At 34.2% G+C, this 13,526-nt stretch overlaps 2 protein-coding genes across 10 annotated transcripts in view; one reads left to right on the plus strand and one right to left on the minus strand.

Moving 5' to 3' along the window:
• Positions 1 to 13,526, minus strand: part of Wnt5 (Wnt oncogene analog 5) — a 638,708-nt gene that overhangs the window by 297,570 nt on the left and 327,612 nt on the right. The window lies entirely within an intron of this gene.
• On the plus strand, positions 5,189 to 5,866 carry LOC137247196 (probable salivary secreted peptide). Its single transcript, XM_067778297.1, has 2 exons — positions 5,189 to 5,466; positions 5,565 to 5,866. The coding sequence occupies exons 1-2, from the start codon at positions 5,278 to 5,280 to the stop codon at positions 5,736 to 5,738; spliced, it is 363 nt and encodes a 120-aa protein (XP_067634398.1). The 5' UTR covers positions 5,189 to 5,277; the 3' UTR covers positions 5,739 to 5,866.

The following is a 13,526-nucleotide window of genomic DNA, read 5'->3' on the forward strand; positions in this document are numbered from 1 at the left end:
GGACTGGGGATCTGAGAAGACAGATCGTATGTCGTATAGCAGCTTTGTTGTATTTTTTGCAGATGCTCCCATCGCCTGGGAATCCGAGAAGCAAAATGTTGTTTCCCTGAGTTCCATGGAAGCAGAATATATAGCTATCTGTCAAGGCGTTAAAGAGATTTCGTTTCACCGAAATTTACTTAAGGAAATGAGCTTTGATACCTATGTTAACGGTTCTACTAAAATTTTTTGCGACAATCAGGGTGCACAATTTTTAGTAAAAAATCCTATTGCGCATAAACGCAGTAAACACATAGATATCAGAATTCATTACATACGTGAAAAATATATTAGCAACGAGATAGACATCGAATATAAACCGTCTTCGGAAAATATTGCAGATATATTTACAAAATGTCTAACTAAAGATAAACACAATAAATTTTGTAAAGGATTAAAGCTTAAATTTTGTGAGAAAGCTACTTAATTGACATATTGTAAAAATTAAAAATTTTTTGTAGGTATCTACATGTTCTTAACATATAGCATTTAGGTTGTGACAGAGTTTGTAAACACATGGTAACCTTCTGTTCCTACTTTATTGTACCATTATTCTCAATCCAAATTGCATTCTCTATTATATTCATTCTCCTTATGTATAAGTTCTATGTCTATTGTAATATTGGTCTAGTTGAATAAATGTTGTTTAACCGAACGGTCGTATTCTACATTGCGTTCTTATTCGTATATGCTTACACATGATAATAATCTTGGCAATTAAAAATAATTCAGAATAAAAATTTGTATAAAATTCCACTAAATGTTTTGGCATTAATAAGATAATATATTAGTTAAAAGATATAACGCAAATATTTTGCATGCATGTAGAAAGTAATCAAACTTCGGGCTTGTATATGCACAAGACTGGCTAATACGTACTAGGCTGTGCAAATATTTTAGTCTTAGTTGTGATCGTTATACGGAATATAAAGCTTTTTGTGCCTATTGTTCATTTGCCAGTGCAGTTTGCTTTTTTTTATCGGACCGGAACAACAGTACCCAACAGGTGAGTATTTGCAAGGAGTCTTCTCATAATAGAAATATAATCATTGGTTTGCCTATCACTGCTTAAATTATCTGATGTCAAATTAAAGGTTTTAAAAGAGTTCTAAATCATGGGTCTCCAAAAATTCAAAGGGCTTGCCATTTCGAATTCGCAATGAGAGCACAATTGAGCTATTGAATGCAGGTCTAAATTAAAGGCATATAAGCTTCACTCGAATGCAGTACCCTCCTACGTCACCTAGCGATGATTATTAATAATATTAAATAGATTTTTTGTCCATCAACGGAAGGGGACAAATCTGTAAAAAAAAATGAGATAGATGGGTGCATTTATTTTATCGGTAATATTCATGAGGAAATGAGAACAATCAACTTTAGGTACGACAAAAACCAGGAATTCATGGTGTACGATTACTTCAGACCTAGAAACTAAGCTTCAGGTGTTGACTGTTAACATTTTTAGTTTTTTATCGCCTTCATAAATCCACCTCTTCCACCTGTACTGTAAATCAGAACATCGTTAACGTGAGACTCAATAAAATAAAATACAAAATTGAGATTTAATAAATAATGAAAGGCGAATTTAAATTATTAGGTGAATGAAAGACGCTCTCCGGCAATAAAATTATTACCCCATACCCCCATTTTGCATACATTTAAGGGTGATTCGCTTAGTTTTGCAAATGTGGAAAAAGTTTGTAGCGAGTATTTGAATTGCAAGAACTGTAAAATCTCAAAAAAATTAAACGTAGAAATTGTATGCAATTCGTGCTATTTCTAGTATGTGCTCCGCCTACCAAACCGAAGATCCTGGGTTTAAGCCCCGAGCAAAGCAACATAAAAATTGGAATTCAGTTAGAAGAAATTTTTTTAAGCGGGGTCGCTCCTCGGCAGTATTTGGCATGCACTCCGAGTGTATTTCTGCCAAGAAAAGCTTTATTTAGAGTCGGGTTTAATCAGAGTGAAAATTGATGGTAATGTACAAAAATTAATGAAATAATTTATAGAGTAAATGTTAGTATATTATAAATGTTTTAAACAATAACTAGCATTTTTCTAAAAAAAACATTTGTTCCTCTTTTAAACGGGGATGAAAAAGAATATAACAAAATATTGGTTTTATCTGAGTACAAAATTATATTGCTTTGATTTCGTTGGATACTTAATTTTCTTACATATTTTTATTACAAAAAAAAAGTACCCCTTCAATCCCTACTACATTACCGAGGTGCTTGTTATCGATCATCAACGCAATGACGGAGGTTATGTAACGCTAACAGACGGTGATCGAGGCTACCCTGATGTTTCACTTCTTCTTCAATTCAAATGGTGTTCATGGAATAAAATAAAGTTGAGGTTTATGGTCATTATAGCAATAGTAAATATTCAGCTGACTGGTGTGCAAATTTAAACATTTGGTTGTAAGAGTTTGTCAATTCGTTGAAAATCGATCAATACTTAAAAAATATTATAGACTTCATACTAGCGTAAAGCCTTTATCCACTCAGCCATATGAATGCGTCGCTGCACACTTTGCAATTGGTCACTATGTATTGCTTTTTTGTTGCTATTCCTCTATACACTATTAGGAGCATACTAATTGTATATGTTTTTATTCCTAATTGTTTGGAATACTTATAGGTGTGCTTTCAAGAGCTTAGTAACATTGGATTTTTAGCAGTGCTTAATAGCAATGCTTCCTCTGTTCACTATTATATCAATATTATTATCTTATTATTTAATTAGCGAGACATGCTTATATTGCTTTATACAATTGTTTTTGTTATTGATATTAGAGAAAAATTATAAAGCTTTCAAACGGGGATGGTTACTAGGACATGTTTATGAGTTTCACTTCTTCACCAGCTAGCTTCTCGGGAGCTGAGTATATATCCAATTTACTCAAAAATAAGCAATGCTATGGTTTTCATTAATATATGAAAGTAATACATATAGTTTTTATTTACCTATTTAGTTTTCTAATGGAAATATAAGCATGTACTTTTATAACTACAAAAAAAATTCTTTAGTTCAACCAAAACGAATTTCGTGCAGATATTTGACTATATCGCTACCCACCCTGGGGTCGCGACCTACAGTTTGAAAACCACTGATCTAGAACAATCGAAAATACTCTTCAATGTTATTTCAGTGAAATTGAAATAGTTTCTTTCTCCGTAAATACAACAGCTTTGTTAACTTGAGCTTAAAAGCACCAATTTTATATTTTTTTTATTCAAACGGCGAAAGTAGAAAGCTAAAACTACGGTAAACTTTACCTGCTGTTTAAACAGCTAGGTTTATTCCGAATGAAAATGTCAAAAGAAAAATAGCTTAATTTCCGAAAATTTAACACTATCGGGCCGGAGTTTTACTTCCACTCTTCTATTAGTTTTTTGAAATCTATTTTTGAAATGAGCTTTAAAAATCAAGAAGTATTTTAATTATCCTGGGACACAGTTTCCTAGTTATATGTTAAACAATAACAACTTAATAGATGGGCATAATATTTTTTTATTATTATAAACTTAGACATAACAGAGCAAATATGGTTTGGGGGATTAACGAAAAAAAGAATTTGTAATAAGCAATTCAGATAGAAGTTTTCATAAATAAGCAAAATATTTTAAATAAATATAGGACATATGGTTTCAGTGGAAGCGAAAGGGTTAAAAAATTTTAAGTTAAAAATTAGTAGGAAAATAAAATAATAAACACTTGAAATACAGTTGATTAAACTGTAAAACATTTCGAATGGATGACTACTCATCCTCTTGAATGTGCAAAATAACGTGTAGAGTCACTTAAGATAACACCTGATTAAATAAATGTGTTATCGTATGTACATATGTACGTATTAGGGACGTTACGAAGGTTGTTGTTTTCAAGAAGTGCTTCATATAGCGTAGAGCAGGGCAGATCTGGAAAAGAATTTATGAAATGTGTGCCATATTGTGCTTGGCCTAGCCTTGGTATAGTGTTACAATCATTCACTTTTTCTTCGGATTCGGCCAAGTATTTTGGGTGTATTGAAATAGCTCTCACTGTGACGAAAAATTTCTAGCTGATCTCTTCCTTTTTTACTACATTTTAGTCTGCTTTAGGTTTTTTTCAAATTCTAGATGGGTTGCGTTACCTGGAATTTCTTTAAACAAAGTAATAATTCGGCACAATACTAGATTGAGGGGAGCGTGGCACACGTATTGAGATATTTTCCAATTTACCACAAGGCAAAGCTTTGTTATTGGCATACTTACATATAAAATTTGTTTAGCACAATTACTGAACTTAAGTTAAAAAATCCCTACCTTTATAGTTTGTGTTCTGATAAGCAGTTTACAATAGCCATTAGCCGTTTTTTTAACACGCGTATATCCGTTTACGCTTAAACTTGATATGGACTGCTAAGCGACAAAATTTAAATACACCTCTGAAATTGCTGCGCATAAATTTTGTCCTACTAAATATGAATACGCATTATACTCCGATGTAACTGAAATATGTGTCTTTGTTTCACCCTATACAGTAATTCTATGTGTGTTGTGTCTCCGCTTTTCGCTACACCCTGTTGCTGTAGCTAGTTGTTTAACCACAGCCGCTAGATAGGTCTCCTAAGCATTATCTAAACGAGGATAGGCGTTTTTTTCACGCGCAAACGAAACGTATACGCGTGTAAAAAAAAAAACACGGCTATTGTTGAAATTGCACTGCGCCATCTGGCGGACGTTTTTTCCTTTCGCTGCATTTCTTGAACTAAGTGTAAGGTTTCAAGTTTCTAGCTCAATTAGAAGTTATTTAAAAATCGATCGCAAACTTATCCATGTCCGATCTGGATTTTCTAAAGATCTCTAAAAATCTCGATCACTGTCCGATCTAGAGGAATTTTTTTTATCAAAATATTGCATTTTATAAGGGATATAAGCTATCTTTAAAGATGAAGATCTCTAGGTTATGTAGAAATTACTTAAAAGTCGACTACAAAATTTCCGAATTCGGGCTCGTTTTTTAATTATTTTAGTTAGCACTTATTTTCAGAACTTCCGCATTTCTGAATGCCAATATCCGCAACATCCCTACTTTCGGTCATGTAGGTTTTAATTATTTTAACTGTAACTATGAAATCACCTATATAAGATACTGTCATCCACATTATGACCAACAGTTACTCCGTAGCAGTTGAAACGGTATTAAGTGCAGTAAGCAATTAAAAAATTATAATAAATCATTTAAAAAATGAGGATCCATACAACAATCGCTCTCATTACCTTTGCCGTTGTGTCAGCGCTAGTCGCTACTAGCTTGGCCACTAACAGCACCTGGGGACAACGTGGCTATTACGATCGCCTGCTTTTTAGAACGCAGGTTATAAAAAAGTCCAGTTTGTGGCAAGTCACCACCGTCGATGTTGAGTTCCCCGGAAAAGTGAGTTCTATGTAACCCAAAAAATGTGTTTAAGCAATTATATTAATTATGTTTATAAATATTAAAAATTGTATTTAATCAAATTTGCTTCTCCGCAGAAGTCATACAACCCCTACCTCATTAGTCAGGTCAGTGCTATTGATCATAAACGCAAGGATGGCGGTTATGTACAGCTTCGTAATGGTGGTCCCGGTTTCCGTAATGCTACACTGCATATCAAATCGGATCGTAATCATGGTCTGAACTACACGATCGAGATTTATGGACACTAAGTGGATATAACCGATTTTTTTTTTTTTTTTTTTTTTGAGTTGCGAAGTGGCTTGCTTTTAAACCTAAGCAGCTTATTAAAATCTTTTGTGATATTTATATATTAAATATATTATAATGTTAAACCAAATTTAAGCATTGTGTTTTTCCAAAAATACTTAAACCAAAACCATTTCGAAGGAAATAACCAGTGGAAATTACCATTGGTGTTATGATTTTGAGAAATTGTTTTTTTTTTACATTTTCTCTTCAAAGGTTGTTTTTTCCAAACAAAATTTCTTTCGAATCGAGTTACATAATAAAGCGCCAGCTCAGCGATAAAATTATGCCATATATATAGAATGAGCTGGGAATGGCGTTAGATAATGCATTTCATTGAACATTCATCCTCAATTCCACCTAAATTGCACGCCTTTCCGAAATGGTCGCTGAGCTTAAAAGAAACACACTGGAAGAAACTGAAAGCGTGACATAACACCACCACTCAGAAATTCCGCGGGATTTCTTTTTTTGTCACTAGAACGTCATGTACTCAGACGGGATAAGTCCTAATAAAGGAGAGATGCGAATTACTGAAAAAACAGTTTCTGCTAAATACTCGGAAGCCTGGGCATCCTAACGGAAAATTAATTAACGGGGCCCTGCCTCCCAGGATATAAGGGGATATCTCCGCAAGCACTACTGGGGGATGCAGCACACAACAATTCAGCGGTTTGAACCATATGAGCATAAACAGGCCTTCAGCCTCATCCGCATAGAGTTGTCAAAGTTTTAAGCAGATGAATTTCAGGCGAACCCCGTTCTCAGAGTCCAATACCCGAAGCTATTAGTATAGAAAAACAAAACTCCTAGCGAGACGCGCACTCAGATTGGTCAGTGTTCTGTTAAACCACCTGCTATACCTAATTAAACATGTGCTGGACGTAACAATGCACTAAACGGCCGACAGCAGCTAGAGTCAGCCTAGTACGCATGTGAAAGGTTATTTTATTTCCCGATGTAGTATGTGGCACCTCGCTGCTTACAGTACAGTTAAGTTCAGAGCTTTTATTGCTGCTTGACTGGAAGAATAATTGACAGCATAGCATTCACAGCTTAATAGCTAAAACCTCTACATAGCAGATGTTTCAGTGATGAAACGTTAATCGTAATTCCGTGAACTGCTAATGAACTTATTAATAGGTTCAATAATTCATTGTGTAATATTTTCATATTCAGTTTTTTTGATTGCTCGTAATTTGAAAATTGTTGACATCATGAAGCGAATCCTGTAATTCGCCCAGTTTTTTGCGGATTGAGTCCACAACAACAACAACAAGTGTGTGTGGACTCACTGTTTACATTTGGAAAAGAATAGTCGGAATGCTTGTCAATTTTTTGGTTGTAATACGACTTTCTTTCTTGTTTATGTATAGTGTTGTTCCGACACGAGTACATGATCGAGTACTTTGTTCAAATACCGAGTATTTACGTAGTGGATTACCACGTGCAAGTACGTTTTCAGGTTTTGAGTACGAGGGTAAATAATTCCGCCTGTATGTTTGTAAATTTTTCACTGAAAATTCCGCTAAATTGTATCTTAAAAATGCTTCAAAAATAATATTGCATTCCGCTCATAAATTGGATTTGGCGTATCGTAAAGATCTGGTGGATAGTAGATAAACCAGTTCTTAATACGCACTGTTAAGGTACAATCAGTTCGTTTACTTTGAGCTTAAGCCCTTCTCGTAAAGAAATGCCACCTACTATTTTAGTGGAGTATCTAAACACGCGTATTTAGGGTTAAGAATCCAGAAGTTAACATATATTCAGGATTCTTAAAATATGAGTAAGCTAACCAATGCACTAAAATTTGGCAAAGTCTTTACTAAAATTTTATTTTACGTTCACTATAATCCAATAGTTTTATTCAGAGCAAGTCATGAACGCTTGCAAATCATTGAAAAAGCTCGTAAGCCGTGTAAATCTTACAAACTTATTTTAAAAATTGTTTCATTCGCTAGGTTTCAATGGTTATGAAGCAATTGCGAGTTTGAGTGAGCTGCTTTAATAAGTTATGGATTAATTTTCATAAGTTTTACTAAGCTTTTTAATCAGTACGATACGAATAAGTATTGGGTAATTTGACACGATACTTATTTTAGTATCGATTACTATTATCGATCCTTTTATATGAGTACAGGCATCGAGTACAAGGTATTATCGGAACAACAATATTTATGTGTGAATATACCGGCGATTTGCAAAAGATTCCCTTTGTCATATTAGCGAATCATCGGTTAAGAAGAGATCAACGGTTTGCTCCGGTTTACGTTCAACAAACTCTTTAATTAAAATTATAGTCTAAATTAAGAGAACAAAGAATTAACAGATATTTTTCCTTTTCTGCGACAATCATGTACGGGTTTCTTCTCTTCGAAAAAGAAAAGCAATCATTTCACGATATATTTAGTTAAACATGAATAATTTCGTACAATCTTCTCATATGCTAATATTATTCCCTTATTCCTTGTTTCGTAAAAGCAACCGTTCTGAGTTCTTAATTGAAAAGGGTCAAAGCTTTGCTTTTATTGGGGATTGAACCTCTACTCACTGAATTATGTCCATGGATACAGCAAAGTGGTCCGAAATAGTGTAGGTTTTTTCAACGCAACACACATACGTTTGTTATCATCATACTTACAAATTTATAAAATAAAAAAAGTATAAACAAGTAAAGGTGTCTAATTTCGGGTGTACTCAGCGTGAGCTTCAATTGTATATTTCATTTCAGATAAATTACTTTTCTACATAACACGTGGCACCGCCCGTTTAAAAGAAAAATGTTTCCCCATTTCCTCTTACAAAAAACTTGATAATTGAAATACGTCTATATACGTATTTATACGACCCTTTTCAACTTGTTTTATATCTAAGTTGCCGTGTTCTTTAACCGATCCCGTCCATTTTTACTAGAAATATTTTCTGCTATATGTGTAACAATTGCATTACGATCCGTTAATTTTTCTTCGATTTATGGCTCCCGAAACATAGAAAATTGCTTAGTCATAAAAGGGGCGGTGCCACACCCATCTTCAAAAATTATAGTGTTTTCAAATTTAATGTTATAATTCAATTTAGAAAGTAAAATTCTATTGATACAAAGCTCTTTTTGCTAAGATATAGCTTATTATTTTCGTCTACGTCCCTTTTAAAAATCTTTTATATAAAAGTCTTTAACCGATCCCGGCCACTTTTCTACGAATATTTCCTGCTATAAGGAAAATATGTGTACCCAATTTTGTTATATTATGTAAATTTTTCTTCGAGTTATGGCTCCCGAAACATAGTCATAAAAGGGGCGGTGCCACGCCCATTTTTAAAAATTTGAAGTTTTTCCTATTTATTGTTATAAATCCACTTGCGAAATGAAATACCATTGATAGAAACTTCTTTTTTGCAAAGATATAGCTTATTTTATTCGTCCACGACCCTTTTAAAAATCTTTTAATTTAGATAGATGAAGCGAAAAAGACGAAGGGAGGAGTGAATAAAAGGATTAGGAAAAAGTGAAGAGGGGGGGGGGGGGGGGAGAGGGCAGAGTCAGACGGAAAAAACTTATTAAAATGTATGCAGATTGGCCAAATTTAGGGCAGGACAACGTCTGCCGGGTCTTCTAGTGTTATATATATAAAAGTGGGCGTGGTTATAACCCGATTTCGCTCATTTTCAATACCAATCTATTCTGGGTCTAGATATGCTCGTGTACCAAATTTGGTGAAGATATCTCAATATTTACTGAAGTTATCGTGTTAACGGGCAGACGGGCAGACGGACGGACGGACATGGCTCAATCAAATTTTTTTTCGATACTGATGATTTTGATATATGGAAGTCTATATCTATCTCGATTCCTTTATACCTGTACAACCAACTGTTATCCAATCAAAGTATAATTAATGTGCTTCTTTGATCTCTGCATGATATTTTGTGTTATCAATCTGTTGTTTTACAATTTCTTAGTAAAAACTACAAAGTAAGTAAAATTTAAGTTACTTTTTAATTAAAGATTTAACATGTAAAGTAATAACATCTATTTAAAGTTATTTCCAATAAATAAATTATTATTTTCCGTAAATTTCCACACGGAAAATAAGTCCATAATTATATTGTGACTGCAATTTGATGGTGACATTATTAAAGCCTGGCCCTCCCGAATAAATAGTCGCATGTCCTCCAGTGCCATTTGTCACCTGATCCAAGGCGCGTATCCCCGTAATAATGCGTCCATTTCCAATGCCCTGTATATTGGCAAAAATTGTTTTACATTTCCACGAATTATATAGAAAACTCAATAATATTCTAAAAATTGCTGGGTTGTAAGTGCGCGTTTATGAGTTGGAAAAAAATTGTTTTAGCGTTATTATTACCAATAATAATATAAAACTTGTATGGAATAACGGGAAACTAATCAGTTGATGATTTAAAAAATTTGATAATTTTACACAGCTCAGGCGTATTTGGAGGTGGGAATCATTTTCATTTGACTACAATGATTTTTTTTTTGATTCACGATGTCGGACTCAGTTTGAGTGATAATCACAAGTAATATTTGCGTAAAATTGCGTAAGGCTTTTACTTAATCAATGTCGGCAATTTAAACCAACATTGCTTGCTTTGAAGGTTTACATTTTTTTATACTTTTTCGTTTGATTAAAATTTTGCAACCGAAAGAACAATACTACGTACATATTTACAAATATAAAATATATGTATGAAATAATTTTTGAATTGCGAGTGCAAAATCTGCAATACATCTAACTAAAGAGTGGCTGCTGTCGCCATTTCGAAGAAAAGCTTATCAAACAACCGACATTAGCAAAACGTTTCCGGTATGCAATGTAATAACAGAGATAAATATATGTACACCGATTACTATATTCGGTTCAATAAAAATGAAAGCGTGCAACTCAGATGACGCATTCTTAAGAAAAACAACAATTGGAGTGATGGGAATTTGAAGTAATGGGATGTACTATGGACACGAATTTCGATACGATACCATATCGATACTTTCGACATTCGATACCAAAACTTTATAAGTACTCGAGACTCATATGGCGGGATGACGAGTATTTCGATCGCAGTAACGCATCCAATTTTCTGTAAAAGGTCGCAGCTTATTTGCGAGGAAAGAGCTTATCGAAGAAATTTGTCGCTCTGTATGTTTGTTTCTCTTTAACATGTTTCGCGAAACGAAAGAAATTTTGCGCTGAAAAATTTGCAGTTAATTCAGGCTTCACAGCGTACCTCCATGTTGCAACCACTCAAGACATCCCAGATTGATAAGCTTGCGTTTTGTATCATCAAAATTGAGAAAACCCAGATTTAGGACATATGTGGTTTGAACCCCTTCTATTCTGATTGAGTGACAGTTGTATGAAGCACTCCAAATAATGGAAGCCTAGTCTAGAGCGTACCAAAGAAATAAATACAACTTTTCTGGTATAAGGATCCTTAAAGTCTTTTGCGTATCCATAGAAGAAAACAAGATTATCAAGATTAACAAGTCTTGGGAAAGAGTGTGGGTAAAGATAAATTGGTAAAAAAAACGACCTCAAATCGACATACATGTTCATTACGGCAACTGACCGCCCAAAATGTGGAGGGAAGAGTAAATAGAGCTTCCTAGAAGATGACATATGACAGCATTTTTTTTAATTTTGCTATAGATTACTGATCCGGCACCAATCAACAAAATTATTAATGCCGTTCTGCAGAAGGGCGGAATCTACTGGCGCATAAATTTTATGGAATAGCTTAGTCCATATTGTTACCAGAATTTTTTTTAACTACCAGACTCTTGAAAACCAGGACCTACGTTATAAAATAAATTCGGTCTCTTAAAAAATACTAGTAGCTTTCTAGGACCTATTCTACTTGCTGCTTCTAGATCTGATAGCTGTATCATTTAAAGCTGGAGTCTTAGCATGACAAGCGCAAGGCACGAGCACAAAACATATTCGATCGTTTCCTACTCCAACCCGCAGTTTCTACTTCTGCTTTCATTGAACACGCCTTATTCAAAGACATATTCCACCAGAAGGCAGTGCTTAGTCAGAATACCGTCGTGAGTTTGCAGTCCTTCCTTTTTATTGATAAGAGTAACTTTGTTAGACTAAGGTGTAAGATCTACACATGATCTTTGAAAATGTACAGCCTCGCGCTTGGGTCCATACCTTGTCCGCTTGTTCGATCGCTTCTCTTAATCTGTCCAATCTAGTTGGGACGTGTACTCGATAAGCTTCGAGGAATGTGCCCTTTTTAGCTAGCATATCCGCTTTCTCATTCCCATATGCCTTGGACCCAATATATATGTACATATGTATGCTTCTCCCTATCCCGATTCTTTCCAGGGATTACTTACACTATAACACACTTTTACACGCTGTTTAAGCTTATTTCTCCCAGTGTTTCTATAGCTTTATTACGGCTACTACAGAGTTATAAGTAAATATCAAGCAAAGAAATTCGTTTCCTGTGAAGAAGTTGTTAAGCTTCAGAAAAAAAAAAAAACAAAATACTTTACATTTCATTACATAGCATTCCTCTATACTCCACCTCGTTGAATTAATCTATAATCCATACTTTTATCGCAGCTTACAACCCAACAACTGTTAAATAAATTTGTATCTTCATATCTTCACATGACTTCTTACATTTTTGGGAAATTTAATTTCATGATTCGCATATTTTTCAGGCGACGAAGCATTGAACACATTCTCCACATACAACAACTGTGCCGAATTGGAAATATTGCCCCATGTGCTGGATATGGCATACGTGGTCGCAAGAAGGCATGCCGCAATTGTTAGGCCAATCGATAGATTAAGATTATTATAACGCATCGTAAAAGGCGATTTGATTTATTGAGTTAAATTAGATTATGATTACTGTACCGATTTTCGTATAAGAAATTTGTGCACAATTTTCACGAGCTATTTTTTGATTCTCAGTGACTTTATAGGTCCCGTATTAATTCTCCTCGCTTATCGCTGCACCAACACTCACTGAATTGTTTTATATGCGCAACCTTAAAAAAATCATGAAAAACACAGTGAACTTTTTGTTGTTGTTATTTTCAGTTACTAAATTTTTTATATTTTCGCTTTCACTTTTAATATTTTATGAAAGTTTTTTTTTATTTCTTGTTCAATGTATATTTCAATCCAAACTCTGGCTTATTCTAGAATTCAGAGCGCGTTTCTTTGAAGCTGTTCTGTTGATGAAAGCATCAAATTTGAAACTGTTGCCGGTAATCAAACATAAGCCGCTTGTTTGGTTTTCACTCTCAATGTTTCAATACATTTTACGAGTTTAAAGTGAGAAGACTGAGAATTTTTTTGTTATCAAGCATCAAAAAGTTTAAGCATGAAATCCAAGCAATGAGACAAGCAGTGGATTGTATTTAAGACTCTCATGAACCCAGCTTCGATACACTGTGAATATAAAGAGTGAGTTTCTTATCTGATAGAATATCTACTCAGTAGGGTGGAATATAATTTAATTTACAAATAAATATTAATGGCTTCTGAAGTATCACTTTTAGCAAAAACTTTTTGTTTAGGTTACAGATATTATTGTACTAACATCAAGAACACTGAGAAATACTATTTAGGCCAGCACCCTAATGCACCACATTGTGACTTGCAGATGTCGTTGTGGAAAGCGGGCACCTGATATTCGATACTGGTATTATATCTGTATACCTTTCGAGTTCTCGTTTTCGAGTCCCTTTGCCAGCTTTGGCT

This window comes from Eurosta solidaginis, chromosome 3, assembly GCF_040869045.1.
Source record: "Eurosta solidaginis isolate ZX-2024a chromosome 3, ASM4086904v1, whole genome shotgun sequence".
Classification (NCBI taxonomy): Eukaryota; Metazoa; Arthropoda; class Insecta; order Diptera; family Tephritidae; genus Eurosta; species Eurosta solidaginis.